This window comes from Scomber scombrus, chromosome 10, assembly GCF_963691925.1.
Source record: "Scomber scombrus chromosome 10, fScoSco1.1, whole genome shotgun sequence".
Taxonomy (NCBI): Eukaryota; Metazoa; Chordata; class Actinopteri; order Scombriformes; family Scombridae; genus Scomber; species Scomber scombrus.
Window position 1 is genome coordinate 26,479,790 of NC_084979.1, and position 18,331 is coordinate 26,498,120.

At 37.3% G+C, this 18,331-nt stretch overlaps 3 protein-coding genes across 3 annotated transcripts; 1 reads left to right on the forward strand and 2 right to left on the reverse strand.

Moving 5' to 3' along the window:
• Window positions 1-2,234: 2,234 nt before the first annotated feature.
• Window positions 2,235-9,005, forward strand: ddx19a (DEAD-box helicase 19a). The gene is made up of 11 exons (XM_062426866.1): window positions 2,235-2,297; window positions 2,528-2,591; window positions 3,029-3,221; window positions 3,986-4,078; window positions 5,775-5,877; window positions 5,973-6,087; window positions 6,207-6,384; window positions 6,965-7,202; window positions 8,398-8,560; window positions 8,659-8,850; window positions 8,944-9,005. Exons 1-11 carry the CDS (start codon window positions 2,235-2,237, stop codon window positions 9,003-9,005), a joined length of 1,464 nt encoding a protein of 487 aa, XP_062282850.1.
• A 2,136-nt stretch (window positions 9,006-11,141) lies between these two features.
• ubxn10 (UBX domain protein 10) lies at window positions 11,142-11,876 on the reverse strand. Its single transcript, XM_062427152.1, has 2 exons — window positions 11,483-11,876; window positions 11,142-11,404 (listed from the first exon to the last, which is right to left on the reverse strand). The coding sequence occupies exons 1-2, from the start codon at window positions 11,874-11,876 to the stop codon at window positions 11,142-11,144; spliced, it is 657 nt and encodes a 218-aa protein (XP_062283136.1).
• Window positions 11,877-13,951: 2,075 nt separating this feature from the next.
• cptp (ceramide-1-phosphate transfer protein) lies at window positions 13,952-17,303 on the reverse strand. The gene is made up of 2 exons (XM_062427570.1): window positions 16,979-17,303; window positions 13,952-15,784 (listed from the first exon to the last, which is right to left on the reverse strand). The coding sequence occupies exons 1-2, from the start codon at window positions 17,110-17,112 to the stop codon at window positions 15,262-15,264; spliced, it is 657 nt and encodes a 218-aa protein (XP_062283554.1). The 5' UTR covers window positions 17,113-17,303; the 3' UTR covers window positions 13,952-15,261.
• Window positions 17,304-18,331: the final 1,028 nt, after the last annotated feature.

Below are 18,331 nucleotides of genomic sequence, written 5' to 3' on the forward strand. Positions count from 1 at the left end.
AATCAATTGCTCTACTTTGAACTAGGGTTGCAACAAAAAAGATTATTTTCATTATTGATTAACCTGGTGCTTATTTCTTCAATTAATTGATTAGTTGTTTGGTCCAGAAAATGTCGGTCACTGACACCCTCAAATGTCTTGTTTTGTCCTGATCAACAGTCCAAAACTTAAAGATATTCAGTTTACTATCATAGAAGACTAAAGAAACCACAAAACAGTCACATGAGAAGCTGGAACCAGATCATTTGCAGGTATTTTAAAAATAGAAGAATTGATTTAAACAAATAAATAAGTCATTTAACACGCAACAATCCTGAGGTGAAAGCAAACTTAATATCTTTAGGTTTATGACTGCTGATAAGAAAACTGTGATGGACATTTTTCAGTAGATTAATCCTTAATGATAAGAATCATTAGTTGCAGCCCTACTGTGTAAATAGCTATGATAATAATACATTTCACACAAAGCTGTGTCCTAGATACTCCGAGCTTTACATGACAACCAAACTTTTAAACTTATGACTATGTGCCTAAAAATAAACTTTAACTTGAACATATGTCAGTTTAAACCAATCAGTACACACTGAGGTTAAAATAATCAGTGCTCTGTGGAAAATAAATCACTGAACGCTTATATAACAGAGATTGTTTTGTTTTGACATATCATCTGCAATATTCTTGCAATTAGTTTGTTTTTCGCAGATTTTAAATACTCATTATGTAAGTAGTTTTGTGGAGAATAGACACATATGATGACTATCCACAGTGCTGGAAAGTAACTAACATTTATTTTAAGCTTTAGTTACTTTTTGACACAATGGATAATATAACAAGCTCTTAAAATACAACACATTGTTAAAGATGCAACCAGTGGTTTCTAAGCAGTGTGTAGTCAGGCTCACATTTCAGATGTGTATGAGTTGTTAACAGCTACACCAAATAGTGAGATGTCCCTTTAAACTTCTCACATGGTGTCATTTCAATAAATGTTCAAATGATCCAATATTTCTACAAAATCAAAGATTAGAGAAAAAGTCCAAAAACTCAAAACACAATTGTGTATCAGAACTTTTTCATCTTCTTTCCTCTCCCATTAATCATCTCATGACCCTTCACATTTATCTGCTGACCCTTTGGAGGGGCCAGACCCCTATTTTGAGAACCACTGGACTAAACTATCTAACTGTATATAAAGTAGTGTAAACTAGCTCCACCTGTAACATGCTGCTCTAACACTGATGCTTCACTATTAATAATCTAATGATGTCATATATAATAATATATCAGTCAGAGGGACCAAACCACTACTTTTACTGTAATACTTTAACTACAGCGAGCTCATAATACATATGTACTTTTACTGCAATACTTGAACTACATCGAGCTGCTAATACTGTGTATAATACTTTGTACTTTTACTTCAGTAGGATTTTTCACGCATAATTTTTACACTGCTGTATTGGTAAGTTTACTTTAGTAAATAAATAAATCTAAATACGTCTTCCACATTTCACATCATGTGCATTATTATTACAACTAGTCTGTTTTTTAGCGGATTTACATAAAGATGACAACAATCTACTGCCTTGAACTGATTAAATACCTCATTATGTAGTTTAGTGGTGCGCAGATCATCTGTGACGGGTGTGTCAGAAAGTTCCCTTTACAAACAGGGTGGGATACTGCGATGCGTTCAGGTACTCCCCATAAACTTCGTAAATGTTATGTTAAACACGTTTGAGCGTTTACCTTTTTTTGAATTAGCGAAAACAAACGGGTTAAACAGACGCGTAAAGAAGATAATAAACTAATGTGAGCGATATATGATAACCAAGCATTAAAACAAAGACGAAATAGAAACATAATTGTGACTTTTATCTAATGGATAGGGGATTTAAGTAGTTGTTTCACTAAAGCTATAAAATAGTGTTTTATTTAAAGATACAACAAGTATGGAGATGTCGTAAAAATGATCCACATGTTGCTTTTTTTTAGTAGTTTATTACCTCTGATTGCTCAGGTGTTTTTAAAAGCAATCCTATTTTCCGACGTGCATGAATGCAGCATTGAGTGGTGTGGTCCAGCGTGCTGCGGTTGGTTCAGGTCAACGCTGACACCAAACTTTTTGATTAAAAAAAATAAGTGAGTGCATGTGTGTGTGTGTAGCTCGTCTCTCGACAGATTTATTCAACCCCCCCTTTCCCTGTCTCTTAAACTTTTAATGTTATAAAAAAATGTCTGGAGACTCGTGGGCGCTCGCTGTCGACGTGCAAGAAGCAACAACTCCATCTGTGCAGGTGAGTTTTAAAATAAATGAAAGGTGATAAGCTAGGAGCTTAAAAAACTTTGATTAATCATGCCCATCCCGTCCCTGTTAGCTCAGCAGGCTAAATTTGCTGCAGCTGCTGCTACAGAGCCATGTCGTCAAATGTTTCTGCGCAGTTTTTTTTTTAATTGTTGCATCAGTCACACAGATTTTAGGAAAGAAAAAATAATGCATTAAAATGTTTGTTTTTTCCTGTTTTAGTTTGACCTGTCGAAGAAGTTGGACCGAGTTCGTGGTCAACGCAACCTGAAAGGAGATATAAATGGTAAAGTCTTTATTAAAACTTTAAATTAAAAAAAACACTGACTAACGTGCTGACTCACTGCAAATAAAGTAACTCACTGTCATAATTTATAAGCTTTATATATTAAATAATGAATGAATTTAATAACTTTAATGTTTAGGTTAAGGGGAAGTAGGACACTGGGTTTTTTTCAATATTTGCATGTGTTGTTTATTTTCCTGTTTACATTCATTTCCTGTTTATTTATTTGCAATATACAATATTTATATTTTCTTTGTTAAAGGTTTTTCAGCTTATGAAACATCCAAATGAAATACAGCTAATGCCTAATTCTGTTTAAACCTGAAAATCAAAGAAGGAAAAGGTGTAGAGTAGAAGAATTTATTCATCCATGTAAAAGGACTACCATAAAAAATATAAATGAATGTTACCTCCCTCCTCTTTCTCCACCTGTGCAGGAAACATTTTGCCAGAGAAGGCTGAAAATGGGAGCTGCAAGAAAGATGCGGATAAAATGGATCTGGCCGAGCAGTCTCTGCTGAATAAGCTGATCCGCAGGTCTCTGGTGAGGAACAGGAACCAGGTGGAGGTGCTGCAGCGGGACCCCACCTCTCCTCTGTACTCCGTCAAGACGTTTGAGGAGCTGAGACTGTGAGTCTGTAAAAGGAAAACCCACTATGAGGGTGCATTGGCTCTCAAATAGCCAGGAAGATTGCTCATATGTATCTCAGGAACTTGTATATATTGCAGATATACTTACACAGATTGTTTACTGTATATAGTATTTTATTTTACTTTATTTATTTTATCACTTTCACCCTTAAGCTGCTACTTTTTTTCCACTGTACTGCTGTCAATGTGACTTAGTTTCTCATTATTTTGAGATAGTTAGTTTCTCATTTTGAGTTAACTAAGTTCGTTTAAGTTTATGTATCTCAAAATGATGACTTAGTAACTCAAAATAATGAGAAAATAATGACTTAGTAACTCAAGTAATGACTTACTATCTAAAAATAATGAGATACTGGTAAATCATTATTTTGAGGTTAAAGTCATTATTTTGAGATACTTACTTAACTTAAACTAACTTAGTTAACTCAAAATGATAAACTATCAAAATAATGAGAAACTAAGTCACATTGACAGCAATACAGTGGGAAAAAAGTAGCAGTGTAAGATACTAAGTCAATATTTTGAGTTATGACGTCATTTCTTTTTAGATTTTCTCATTATTTTGAGACACTAAGTCATTATTTTGAGATTATTTTCTCACTTTGACTCACAGGATCTTTTTTTTTTCATCACATTGGTGGAATTGGGTTTCCATACAAACAAATGAGCACATGTATGTTTGCTTTTTTTCGTCCTCATCCACTTTTTTTTTTTCTTGTTATTTTTGACTTGTTGATCAACAGGAAACCCGAGCTGCTGAAAGGTGTGTACGACCTGGGTTTCAACCGACCCTCCAAGATCCAGGAGAATGCTTTGCCCATGATGCTGGCACAGCCGTGAGTTTGTGTTTTACTCCTCCGAAGTGGTGCAGGAACACTTAATTGATTAATCAATTAGCGGACCGACTGAAAATGAACTGACAACAATCAGCCATCTGGAAATCAATGTGGCAAAGACGAGATAATGAATTATCTTTACAAAACAGTGTTTGAAAATGCAGACAGGTTCTTTTTACAGCCAGTATGTTGAGACTGGAAAGCTTCAGACTTCTTACAGGTAGAGTTAGGTTACAGTACAGTTTGTGACTTCCAGGTGAGTATATATTCAAGACTCACAGCAATTTTATTTTCGCAGAAGACTAAGCAGCCGCAGTGTTAGTCTGCAAAATTTAGAACTAGTGTACAAAACTTTTAAGGTTGACAGTGTTAACTTTTTTTAACTTTTCATCTTCCCACCTGGCACAACTTAGAATAAACTCTCCAGGATTGCAGAGCTGCAACGATCAGTCTTTTAGTCTACAAAACATTGTTGTAGCTGCTGGAGGTGGAGCTAGTTTACACTACTTTATATACAGTTAGCTAATTTAGTCCAGTGGTTCTCAACCTAGGGGTCGGGCCCCTCCAAAGGGTCGGCAGATAAATGTGAGGGGTCATGAGAAGAAAAAACTAAGATCTGATACACAAATGTGTTTTCAGTTTTTGGACTTTTTCTCTAATCTTTGATTTTTGGGGAAACATTTGATTATTTGAACATTTATTGAAATGCAACCATGTGAGAAGTTTAGAGAGGAAAATCAAACAACTCATAGACATCTGAAATGTGATCCCGACTACACACTGCTTTTTGTAAGACGTCAAAAACCAAAAAGGTTTCATCTTTAACAATGTATTGCATTGTAAAAATGTGTTTATATTACTATACAATTAGCTCATTTAGTGCAGTTGTTCCCAACCTAAAACACATCCAGCATGTTCAAACTGTGGAAAGCTTCAAACCACCTAGAGGTGAGTGTATTTTCAACAAATGCTCACAGGGACTTGATCTTCTCAGAAGACTTGGCAGCCGCCGTGTTAGTTCACAGATTTTAGAACTAGTGTACAAAACTTCTGGGGTTGAGCGTATTTTTAACTTTTCTTTTTCCAACCTGGTACCATCACTTAAAGTCTAAGAACACAACATTACAGGATTGTAGAGTTCATAAAAGGCAAAGCTCCAGCAGCACTCGAGCATAGAACAACTTTTTATTAATATACCACAAGTGTTGCTGGCTTTGCCTTTTTTTTACTTTTCATTTCTCCATGCACCTTGGAAGTAGGAGAAGCTGTGCCAGAAACCTCTACTCTGCTTCTACAGGATTGTAGAGTTGCAGCAATTGACAGAAAATTATTTGGCAACTATTGATAATTGAATAATCATTTTGGTATTTTTTTTATGCAAAATGATCAAAATCAGTCCTTTATTGGTCTTGGGAGGGAAATTGGTTAGATGAGAGGATACCACTCTCATATCTGTCTATTTAATATGATGCTGCAACAAGGAGAGGCTTAGTTTGGCATGAAGACTGGAAACAAGGGTCAGCTGCTAACGTGGCTCTTCTGATCAGTACCTCTGAAGCTCATAAATGAACACATGATCTCAATTGAATCTGTACAAAAGTGTAAAAATGGCAATTTGTTTTTATCTATCTTTTCATCTAACTATTCCTTTAAAATTCATCATGTTGTTTTTTTTCTGTATTTTCTCTGGTTTCAGACCTCAGAATCTGATCGCCCAGTCTCAGTCTGGCACAGGTAAAACTGCTGCGTTTTCTCTGGCCATGCTCAGCCATGTAGACACGGCCAACAAGTGGACTCAGGTAAGCAGAACATTTCATCTGCCCCTCCAGCCAGCGTTCACAAGTCTGTAGTCTGGAAAGTACTCATGGGTTTCAAAACTGTTTGACTCTTCCAGTGTCTCTGCATCTCCCCAACATACGAGCTCGCTCTGCAGATTGGACAAGTGATCGAACAAATGGGGAAATTTTACGCCGATGTTAAATTGGCATATGCCATTCGGGGCAACAAAGGTAAGAACTTGACTGTAATGGTAATGACGTCTGATGGGATCGGCGACAAAATGATATTTCAAGTCATTTGGTAAAAATCGTCGGCTCTATCGCTGCATGAATTTGTGCTCTCTGTTCAGTGGAGCGAGGCATTAAGTTGCAGGAGCAGATTGTCATCGGCACACCGGGCACCGTCCTCGACTGGTGCACCAAGTACAAACTCATCGACCCCAAGAAGATCACAATGTTTGTGCTGGACGAGGCTGACGTGATGATCGCCACGCAGGGTCACCGGGACCAGAGCATTCGTATCCATAGGTGGGCCAAGTTCAGATAAACCTACAAGTATCCACTGATAGTATAAAAAGTCATTATGTTTCATGTTTATTTTATTCATATAGCACTTTAAAAAGCAAATAGACTTCACACCAAAGTGCTTCACAAAGACAGACAATATATATGCATATACAAGCATGAAAGGATCAAAATTAAAATGGAACAAAATTTAAGTGTAAGTGTAAATTCCAAAGAAAAAACAACCGATAAAACAGTTTAAATACAATTTAAAATCCTGAGAATAAAAGTGAGACTTAAAAGTGTCAATAGACTCTGGCAGGCAGTTCCACAGCCGAGGGGCCGCTAAAGAAAAGGCCCCGTCCCCAGACATTTTTCTCCATGAGTGGGGCACTGCCAACATGCTGAGGTAGGAGGATCTGAGGGGTCTGCTGGTGTAAGGGGTGAGAAGTTCTGAAATATATACAATGCATTAAGCTTCTCTTGTCCCTTGTCACAATATTGCAGGGATTAAAACGATCAGGCATTGATTAGTTTTAAATTCATATAACTGTGTACCCATCTTTTCTTGCTTCAATCCCTCATTCTCTTCCCACTGCTGCAGAATGCTGAACAAAGACTGTCAGATGCTCCTTTTCTCCGCAACCTTTGAGGAGTCCGTGTGGAGGTTTGCCGAGCAGGTGGTCCCCGACCCCAATATCATCAGGCTGAAGCGTGAAGAGGAGACGCTGGACACCATCAAGCAGTTCTATGTGGTCTGCAAGGAGAAGGAGGACAAGTTCACCGCCCTGTGCAATCTGTACGGGAGCCTAACCATCGCACAGGCCATGATCTTCTGCCATGTGAGTCAGTTACTCCATTTACACAATGGCTATTAAATGGATTGCCGTGACTTTGGGTGAAGGAGATCAATTCAGCGTTGGTTTGGCTCTGCACATGAAATCTCTTTAACATTAAGTAAAAATACAGAAAATTGCCATTGGTCATATCTTTTTAAGTGCATCCATTTCCCCAGCAGCAGGGGTTATTATTACTTCCCAGGAAATGAAAAGCTTGAAGAAAGGGCGCCTTGCTTCAGGATTTTTACTGCAGCTTTTCATAGAGCGTCATTGTTCTTTTCTATTGCCAGCCCAGGAGGGAGAGCGAGAGATATGACGTCATTTGCTCTCCAGCAGAGGTGTCTTGACTAAATGCCACCATCAGTCACTGACACAACCGAATCTCAGAGGAGCACTACAGATGTGATCAACTGTGCCGGAGTTTGTAGTGTTTAATATGTTCTGCCTTAGTAACCACGTCAGCAAGCCGAGGGATGGCGAAGGCAGTTGGGTCTTAAACATCTCAACATCTATTTGATGGATTGTCGTGAAATTTTTGTGCAGGCGCTCATAATTTAGAAGATGAAACTGGCTACAGCTGCAGCAATTAGTTGATTAGTCGATTAGAGGAATATTGACTTTTTTTTTTTATACAATTGTTTGAAAGCTTTCAAGCAAAAATGCCAGAAATGTATTACACATTTATTGACGTTACTTTTAGTTTTAGGATACTATTTTGGGAATTTGTCTGTTTTCTGATGTACAGACCAAATGATTCATCATTGATACAGAAAATAATCATACTTGCAGCCCTAAAGTCTCCATTATCACTGATTTTTTTATTATTAATATAGTAATCATGGTTTATTTAATAGGGACCGATACAATATGCATAGACAGGCTAGAATAACTGGCTGATTCAAGTATCACAGTGTTTATAGCCAATGTTAATTTGCAACACCTGTTCCTAGGAGGGCTTTTGTGAAGGTAAGAGATGAAATATTTAAAGAGTAAGCGAGAGATCAGCAAGGTCAAACATGGTGCATGCACGGTACTATAAGATACATTTTTGTTGCTGAATTAACCAGGATTACAAGTGTTCATCTAGTGGAGCATCTCAACGTCTTCCAGATGGATTGACACTAAATATTCCCACTGAATTTAAAGGCTTAATATGAGCTGTTCAGTTTAGCTAATGTGTTTTGCGTTTTTTCTGCAGACTCGCAAGATGGCTTCTTGGCTCACAGCACACCTGACCAAAGAGGGACACCAGGTGGCGCTGTTGAGTGGGGAGATGACCGTGGAGCAGAGAGCTTCTGTCATCGAACGCTTCAGGCAGGGCAAGGAGAAGGTGCTCGTGACCACAAATGTGTGCTCCAGAGGTGAGAGACATAACTGACAACACTTATTTAAAACATGGTGTTAATGTTAGGATGTGAGGAACAATATTTCAACTCCTGTTAATTACGTTGATGTGCAGGTATCGATGTGGAGCAGGTGTCGCTGGTGGTTAACTTTGACCTCCCTGTGGACATGGATGGGAACGCTGACAATGAGACGTACCTTCACCGGATCGGCCGCACCGGACGCTTCGGCAGAAGAGGGTTCGCTGTCAACATGGTGGACAGCAAGCACAGCATGGACATCATCAACCAGATCGAGATGCATTTCAGTACGTGCCTGTTTCTTCCAGTTTGATCGTGTTAAACAGCAAATATCAGGATGCTAACATGTTTTTTCTTGCTTCTCTTTTTTTCTCCCACAGACAGGAGGATCACAAAACTTGATACCGACAATCTTGAAGAAATGGAGAGTCTGATGACCTAAACGCTTCGTTTACATGCACTTCCTAACCCTGAAGCAGTTAGACGTGTTACCTCAAATGTGACTTGAGTTCTTTTCAAGGGTTTATTGTTTGCATTATATTGTTTACATAAGAGAGATGCGTGCTAATGTTTGACTATGCAATCTTCTTTCACGGCAGTAACTGTTTTCACTTTAAGATTGAATTTGATTTGTCCGACTTTTTGATTGATCACTGAAGTCACCTTAAGCCTTAAAATGTCTCCCAGAGACGTAAAAAAACTAACCACTAGCTGTTTAACAGCATCTTAGATGGGTGGTGCTTAATATTTGCTGTTTATGGTTTGCTGTGTTTTGATTATATGAAGTGAATTTATTAGTGTGTCTCAACTCTAGATGTTTGCATGGTTTGATAAGGTTGAGTTTATTTAAAATATCCACGAGTGACTTGAAGCATTTTAAGGGGTGAAAATGCCTGTTTCAGCTTAGTGGTAGTTGACTTCTTACTTTTCTTCATCATTTCATTTGATGCTTTATGAGACTGTGAATCCAGAGCTGTTGCTCAGTTTTTGTGTGGACAAAAAAAAACAAATAAATATTTACTGTCAAATGTGAAACCTGTTCAGTTTATTGCTCCTGAAATGATTTTGAACAACAGTGTGATTGATTGTTTGAATAAATCTTCCAGAGTGAACAGGTGTCGTACGTCTCGGGTTCATGTTGAAGGATATTTGATTAGTCTTGAAGTGTTATTTTCGAGTCGTGATCACACGCGCCCCTCTTATCCATACAGAAATAATCTTGTGACTCAGTTCAGTCGGGAACAGTATAACAGTTGAGTGCTCACTATTTTTCCTGTTCAATGTTCATTAATCAGATATCTTTTTATCTTTCTTTTCTTTGCGCTGCATGTTGCGTCTGTCTAGACTCATGACTCAACACACGCTGGTTAAAGAGGCACAGTCACAAGATGAAGGCTAATTTTCGCTGTATTACTGTTCATTAACACTCTTGAGAAGCAGGACAGTAATTATAGTATTTAGGGGGGAAAAAAGTGATGTACTCACCAGATATTTTCAACCCTTAATGAGCGACCGTAATGAGCTGCTGTGTGTCTGCATCCTAATGAGGAAACTTTTAATTTGGCATTTAAGAACATTTAAAGGAAATGTTGTGAACATTGGCAAATAAACAGATTGCATTTGTCAGCGTGCCTGGTGAAAATACAATAACATATCTGATTATACTTTTTACATACATAAACCAGATGCTTATGTTTAAATCAATACATGAAACCATATCCAAGTGCTTACTGTGCTGCTGCTTCCATTAAAATATTGTGAAATTAACAAATAGAATATATAATTGTAAATGTCCTCATAAGGCAGCTGTGGTTATATTCACACATATAAGATACATTTTAATGCAGCTGTCTGGATTATTATAAGGCTGCAACTAATTATTATTTTCATTATAGATTTTTTTTAGTTTGGCCCAAAACATTTCAGAAAATGGTGAAAAAAGTTGATCCTTGTTTCCCAAAGTACAGGCTGTCGTCCTCAAATGTCTTTTTGGGTCCGCAACCCAAAAATATTCAGTTTATTATCACAGAAGACAGAGAAAAGATATTCACATTTGAGACGCTGGAATCAGCAGATTTGGACTTCTTTCTTAACCCTCCTGTTGTCTTCCCATCGACCGTACAACTTTTGTGCTCACTGGTCAAAACTGACTCGGTTCGACTGTTTATAAAACATAAAGGTATAAAATGATTCCCTTTATAGCCAACTTCATTCCAACTTATTACCACAGATTTTACACTTTTTCTTGTGTGGAAATTATGGTCAATAAGCCTCATTTAAATGAAATTATACCTAATTTTTTAGTTCATGTCTGTTGTCGTATAGGGTCAATTTGGACCCAGGAGGGTTAAAAAAATTACTCAAAACGTTAAATAGATTATGAAAATAGATGCTGATTAGTTGGCAACCAATCAACCGATTATTTTTATGTGCAATACTACAGCAAAACAAGTTACCAAAATTAATAAGTGGACTTAAATGTACTGAATAAACTTTAGTAACCAGAATAGACAACCCTGTTTATGTATAAAAACCACCAGGTAGTCTCATTTCAACTGCATTACTGGACTTTAGTGACTCAGGCTCTCTCCTGCTCCACCTCACTGTCAGTCTGAGAGACGCACAGCACGGATCTGTTCACGATGCCACACTGGGCCAAAGTCATATCCATGTCTGTGAAGGTTCTGCGTGGCACGTCCATGGTCTCAACGGAAACCTCTCCGTACCTGGTCCCGTACCTGGCCTCTGCGCTGGCTCTCACCTTCCACAGAGCGTCTGAGGGGTCAAAGTGCTGTTGATACCTCCTCCCACAAGGGGCCCTGATGGCTAACAGCAAACTACCAAAAGAGCCATCTTCTTGGATCTTTTTGGTTATCTTTGTGTCTGGATCAGGAGGTTGAAGCCCGTCAGATCTCTTGGTGTGGGTCACAACCATGGCTGAGGGGAGATCTGGCTCCTCGTACCTCTGCCTCTGCTGCAGGAGAGCATCATCACACAGGTGCAGCTTTGACATCTGTTTATCCAGACTTCTAGCAGGACTCACCTCTGACCTCCTCCCCTCGATGGATGGGAGCACCTTGTACTTGTTTAAGGACTGAGGAGGGGCAGCAGGGGCTTGTTGCAACATCTGCAGGACTTGATCTTGGCTCAGCTGGCCGGCCTGCCACATTATGGGCTGAGACTGGGAGCGCAGGGTTTTATCAGGCCTGCTTAATCCAGACTCAGGTGGCCTGTCTGTGCCACCTTCATACAGAGAGGTGTTGACAGCGGGTCTGCTTCGCCCTTTGGAGGATTTAGGTCTTGTTAAATGCATTAATAATCAGCTGTTGAGGTTTTTTTCTTGCAGCTGGAGTTGTTGTTTCTCGGCTTCAATCCTTCATAAAAAAAGAGCACAGAAAGTTAAAACACAACAATAAGACGGTCACATACAACACGGAAGATTTAAACCACACTACTGCCGCTTAATTGAAGCTTTAAAAGTTAAAAATGCCGTGTCTGCGCGTTACTTTTGTGTCGCTTTCCATGTAGTTTCACGGCGTCAGCAGGAAGCTCCTCTGCTCAGCGTCAGCGCGGTTGCCACGGCAGCCCGGTTGCCTTGACGACGGCCTGCTGCTGGAGACAGGGGAGCCTCCTGCTGTCAGAGCTCTGCAACTGTGCTGCAAGATGCTCATCTGCACATATGTAGTCTTAAGTACCTAAAAGCTTGTCAAGGCAAATGTGCAAAAGACTGTTTAAATGTGCAGAAGTAATGTCTGTGGTTTGATTTTAGACTGCGTTCTTTTTAGGTGTCATTTGTAGATACTGCAGTGCACTTTTTGCAAACCGAGTATTTTATTATCCTTTTTAACATATAGCCAGGGTTGGGAAGGTTACTTTGGAAATGTAATTGGTTACATATCACTAGTTACCTTATTTAAAATGTAATAAGTAATGTAAGTATTTCAATTACTTAATCAAAGAAATTTAACTAATTGAACTACTTTTCAAATTTTCTGCCGAATGTTTTTAACTGTTCGGGAAATGAGGACTACCCATTAAGCCCGCCAAAATTTAAGTTCAGGTGTTTTTTTATGGATACTTACATGAAAAACACCACATTTGAAAATGTGTGTTCCATATGGTGACAAAATAAGGCTTTTATAAATAACTATATACTATATAGTTTTAAATGAGCATTTTGCCTCATTTAAAATGTAATAAGTAATGTAACTACAGTATTTCAATTACCTAATCAAAGTAATGTAATTTATTACATTTGATTACTTTTTCTACTAATTTTCTAACCAATGTTTTCAGCTGTTACTGTAGGTTAAGTGTTCCCATTAAGCAAGAGTTCAGGTGTTTTTCATGGATACTGACATGATTTATAAGGGAGATCATTTCTTATAAAGCAACATTTATCTCTCATTTAAAAATGTATTCATTAGTTTATTATAATTATATATAATTAAGATATTTTATGAAAAAAGTCAAAAGTCTGGCATGGAGCTTAATTGGTACTGAGATACCATTTAAGTAGATGTCATGATTTATTTACAAAAATTTGTTTTTTTTAAATTGATTTCAAATAATTAAAAACAGTAATATATGTTTTCAGTAACATGTTAAATATTTTAAAAATAGCAATATCTTAAAGGTCTGACTTGAGATGTAACCTCCTTTGTAATCAACATTTTCATGAGTAAATATAATGTAATTACACATTTTCTTTGCTGAGATGGCATGAATGAAGAGCAGGAGAAGTTGTCAGATTATATACATTATCTTGTAAAAGGTTGACCTTGTTCTACCATCAGAACAATGTAAACACAATAGTCATAATGTGTTGTAAAATCAGGACAATGGTTAGTCAGTAGATTTTAACATACATGATGTTCACTCAATCAGCAGACTATGACACACACATACACCTAATCATATGAAATAGTTACTCATTTGTATCAGAGATGATGAATAATAAGAATTCCCATTACACTCAATAACTGTATTGATGAATATTCAAGTTTCAGTCTACTCTGTAAAATATTACAGATAATCAGAGCAGTCTTTCCAAAAGTACATTTTGCAACTAATACTTTTACATATTTGCCATATTTTTAATGCAGTGTTTCATGCTGTGGTATTTCTACTTTTAAAGATCTTACTACTTCTTCCACTACTGGTTATAGCCTATACAATGGATATATATGTTTATTTGGTGTAATAACGAAGCTCCACGGTCATTTATATATTTTGCCACCTTTATAAAATGTGCAAGTTGTGACAGAGGGAAGGGTTAGTGCTTCATGTTGGGCTTTAATAAAGTAAGAGGAAAATGGTTGATTATTTTCATTTTTTTAATTTCATTTTTACAACAAGGAAATAAACCCAATGCCAACAAAACACGAGGATTGAAATATTCAACAGTAATGTGCTGTGGACGTTTTATGACCAAAGTTATATAACTATTATAAAAACATGACGTGTTCAAAGTGAAATTACCTACTCATCTACTTCAGACAACAGGTAACAAACGGTTCTCAGGTAACAGACCAAAGTGTTTCTGACATGGATCAATAATCAGTTGTAAAAAATCAATTTAACATCATTAACAACCATCAGGTGGACGTTTTGTGTTAAGATACACTGTTTATGTAACCAGATATTTCAGTTTGAAGTAACCATGTATGTATATATACACACACAATATATATTATTGTAAAACAATACACAATTCACTTCAAATAATGAGAAACCCATTATCAGTACATTTACCTTAAAACTTTAACATCAGCTATAAACATAGCACGTTTTATCATTTATACAGTAAATGAAATATTGAGATCATTAACAGTGGGGTTAACAACTCTGAGTCCACTACCAACAACTTTTGTTTCATTATTTACCCAAAAAAACTAAAGCGAGATTATTCAAAAAAAAAAAGAATAAAATTAGTGAAAGTAAAATTCTCTCAGTATATTTTAGTTTTGTTGGTTTTAATATGTTGGTGTAGTTTGGCATGTTTTGACTTTTTCGTCATTGTTGAAGTTTGAAAACTGCTGCTCTCATATTAAAGCTAAAGTTTACTAATAGTCTTTTAACTGTAATGTTTGTGTATTGTTGTATTTATTTATTGTTAAGGCGACCAAAATTGCATCATTTAATCTTAAAAAAGAGCAATTCTAGCTGTGTGACAGCAGCATAAATGTGTTAATATCTAAATGAAATAGCTGTGATCTTCAGAAACCTTTAGGGTGCAAAAAGATTTTCTTATATTATCTGATATGAGTATTTTTCTAATATATAAAAATGATTGGTACCAGCTCTAATTAATATATCTCCAAATAAGCAGTTTGATAAATGGTTAAAGACAAGCAGCTTTTAGCATTGACCAAAGACTTCTGGACTCCACTGTAGTTTCCTTTTATCTATTTAAATTTTAAAAAATCTAAAAGTACAAGATGATGATTAAAAAGATCAGAAGTGCATTAGAGAGTAAATATCAACATGCAGCTGTGTAATTAACAGTAGTTTTATATTAAAAAGAGGGAATGCAGTCAGTACACATTAATGAGTGAAATTATGTTTGTGCACAACATTGTACAGATAATACACATCCCTCAAATCACCAAACTGTAGCAGCAGCTAGTTTGACAGCCAGTCATCAGGAACTTAATCCTGTCATGTATGAAGTGGCAAATCATAGCACTCCTTTCCCTCTAAGGTAATTCCAGCAGGTTATGTTGAGCATAAAGGTCCTCTGTGATCTGATACACCTCAGAGATGAGAGGCAGAGCTTCCCCCAGCATGGCTACGACCTGCTCCGGCTGGCCTACATTCATCACTTCAAAGAACGAGAGGCGACCGGGAAGCATGCAGAAGGCCATGCCCGCGGCTTTACGGACCACCCAAGGATGGTGCTGGGAGAGGGACTCGTTGTAGGCCTCCGCACACATGACAGAGGTCTTAGAGTCCTCGTTGCTGGTACGGAGACGCTCCAAGAAGAGCTCCAGCCACCTCAGCGCACGGTGGAGCCTAAGCAGAGTGCGGCAGCCGGACTCAGGGTGGCTGCCTCGCTTGGTGAGGTCGACCAGTTCGTTCTCCAGCTCATATTTTACCATCGACTGGACGGTGACGTACTGGGATCCATTCTCATCATTCATGTGGTTCACCAAGATCTGGATCTTGTTGACAGCATCCTTGGAAATGAAGCCAAAGACGCTTCCCAAGCTGTTCAGAAACCTGTTAATGGGATGAAGAAAGACAGAGAGTTGATATATCAGTGACATTAAATAGAATGTTACAGCTGAAAGTAGCAAGCTAGAGCTGCAATAATCAATTACAGATATTTAATCTGCAAATATTTTGATAGCTGAATGACCATTTTAGTCTTTTTTTTAAGCAAAATGCTTCTCAAATGTGATGATTTGATGCTTTTCTGTTTCATAGATGACAATAAACTGAACAACTTTGGATTTCAGGCTCTTGATCAGACAAAACAAAACATCATTTTGGTATGTCAGTAATTAAAATTTGCATTTTCACTATTTCCTGACAACTCTTAGATCAACTGATAATAAAAAATAATAATTAGTTGCAGCTGTAACTGAGTCAGTGCTTTCCCCATTCTTCACTTTAACACACACAGATTGACCGTACTTTTAGACTGAAGTGTAGTTGTCACTTAGTTCCTTTGAAGTTTAGCTTTTTTATTACCACAAGGTTTTATGTTTATGTGTTTATCCCAGGGTGCAAAATTAACTTTTTTGTCCACCAGCCAAATGGCTAGTGAATCCTCACATTTTACGAGCCACTTGCATATCTTACCAGTACTTCAGTGGTGCTTATTTTGTGCCCTGGTTAGTCCCACACTTTTGTATTTGGCGAGGTGGCACTGCATGATTTCTACAATCATGTGACTTTATCATGTGAGGATTATGAAAAGCTAAAGCACTGGTGCCCAACCTATTGGCTGATATGACCCTTTATAGACACATAAAGCAAGTTTTGTATGAACAAGAGCTGCAATGATTAGTCTGAATAATCCATTAGTCTATGAACAGAAAATGAATTACCAACTATCTTGACAGTAGATTTTTTAGACTGTCATTTTTTATAGTTAAAGAAATCCCTAAAGTTCATTTGGGTTGTGGAGAAAAAATTTAATGAGTTTTATCTTTGGCTTTTGGAAACAGGCATTGACATTTCCCTCCTTTTTCTGGCATGTTATTGACCAAACAACTAATCAATTAATCAAGAAAAATAATTGACAGATAAACTGATAATGAAACTAATTGATAGTTGCAGCCCTATAGATAATGCACAGTATAGTCATACTGTAAGTGCCTTGAAAATAGTATCAATCTACACAAAAACGAGTCTAAAAGGAGTCATATATCCTATATGTGTTACAAGATTGAACCCTTAATGACTTACTTTATTAGTCCACGCCAGCCAGCAACGTAGTGTTCAAGGTAGACTTCTTTATTTTCTGACAGACACAGTTTAAAAGTGTTGAGCACCTCCTTTAAGCAGAATTTCTGATCGTCTACAGCCACAGAATCAGCCATGGTGTCTATCAGGAAGTGCTGCTGACAGATGAACCAACAAACGATAAATTAATGAGAAAATGTGTTTAAGGGGCCGCCAACGAGCCTGAGATCGATAACAAATGTCCGCACTGAAGTTAAGAGTCTAATAACACAGCGTTACCTGCGAGAAAACTTCAAAGTGAAAAGAAAATTAAGCATTTCTCTCTGTTTCTCCGTGAGTCTGCAGGTCGTCCTCTCTAATCCGCTGCTACTGCGCAGCCGCAGAGTCGAGCCGGGGAAACGCCGGAAATTGGTGACGTTGCCTTCAAATTAAAAGCGTTAGTAGTTAAAGGGCAAGTTCACCGTTTTTTTATAACTGATTTAAAACAATAGTTTTGGACGCCTCCAAATAAACACTGAAATAGGCTTAGCAGTATGAGGGGTGGAAGTAACAAAAATGAATTGATAAAATAAATTATAGATAAAAAACAATAAAACATATTGATGCTTTTTCCTTGTACTTTGAGATTTGCTTCAAATGTAAAGTGTGTTACAAAATAAATGTATTATTATTATTATTATTATTATTATTATTATTATTATTATTATTATTATTATTATTATTATTATTATTATTATTATTATTATTATTATTTTTGCTGGTAAATCAGACAATGACATGCACATCACATCAGTACAATATACTGCATTTGACTTTTATTGCACTAATGATATTATCATGCTTGTATCATTATCATTATTATCATAATGTTTTGCTTTTTACATGTTCTTTAAATTGTCCTGTATTTTGCTGTTTGCTGACTGTGCTGCTCTACATGCCTCTGCAAATTGCCCCTAAGAGACAAATATAGTCTTTTTGAATTGAATTGAATTAATTACAGATCCATGTGCCTCTTATTTGCTTCTGTGGCAGAGAAACAACATTCTCCCTCGTGAGCAAGCAACTTGGCGACAGCTGCAAGGAAAAAACTCCCCTTTAAATGTGAAGAAAAATCAAGCAGAACTGAGCTCTAGGTGGGCGGCCATCTGCCTTGACCAGTTGGAGTTGAGAGAGAGAAAGAAAGAGGGGAAAAATTCAGCTTGTTGCAACCTCACTCTTAACACAATTCATCTCTGTACAGCCACTGACCAGAAGTCTCTGCAGAAAACAGTGAGAGCAGCTGGAAAGATCACAGGTGTCTCTCTCCCCTCCATAGAGGACATCTAAAGGGATCGGTGTGTCAGAAAGGCCATCAAC

Excerpts from the sequence above, each read along its gene's own strand:
- ddx19a (XM_062426866.1), top strand. The coding sequence starts at position 2,235 with ATGTCTGGAGACTCGTGGGCGCTCGCTGTCGACGTGCAAGAAGCAACA. Across the intron at positions 6,385-6,964 it reads CAGAGCATTCGTATCCATAG|AATGCTGAACAAAGACTGTC; the intron begins GTGGGCCAAGTT and ends CCACTGCTGCAG. Across the intron at positions 8,851-8,943 it reads CCAGATCGAGATGCATTTCA|ACAGGAGGATCACAAAACTT; the intron begins GTACGTGCCTGT and ends TTTCTCCCACAG.
- cptp (XM_062427570.1), bottom strand. The coding sequence starts at position 17,112 with ATGGCTGATTCTGTGGCTGTAGACGATCAGAAATTCTGCTTAAAGGAG. Across the intron at positions 15,785-16,978 it reads GGCTGGCGTGGACTAATAAA|GTTTCTGAACAGCTTGGGAA; the intron begins GTAAGTCATTAA and ends TCCCATTAACAG.
- ubxn10 (XM_062427152.1), bottom strand. The coding sequence starts at position 11,876 with ATGCATTTAACAAGACCTAAATCCTCCAAAGGGCGAAGCAGACCCGCT. Across the intron at positions 11,405-11,482 it reads AGCCATGGTTGTGACCCACA|GTAGTTTGCTGTTAGCCATC; the intron begins CCAAGAGATCTG and ends ATGGCTCTTTTG.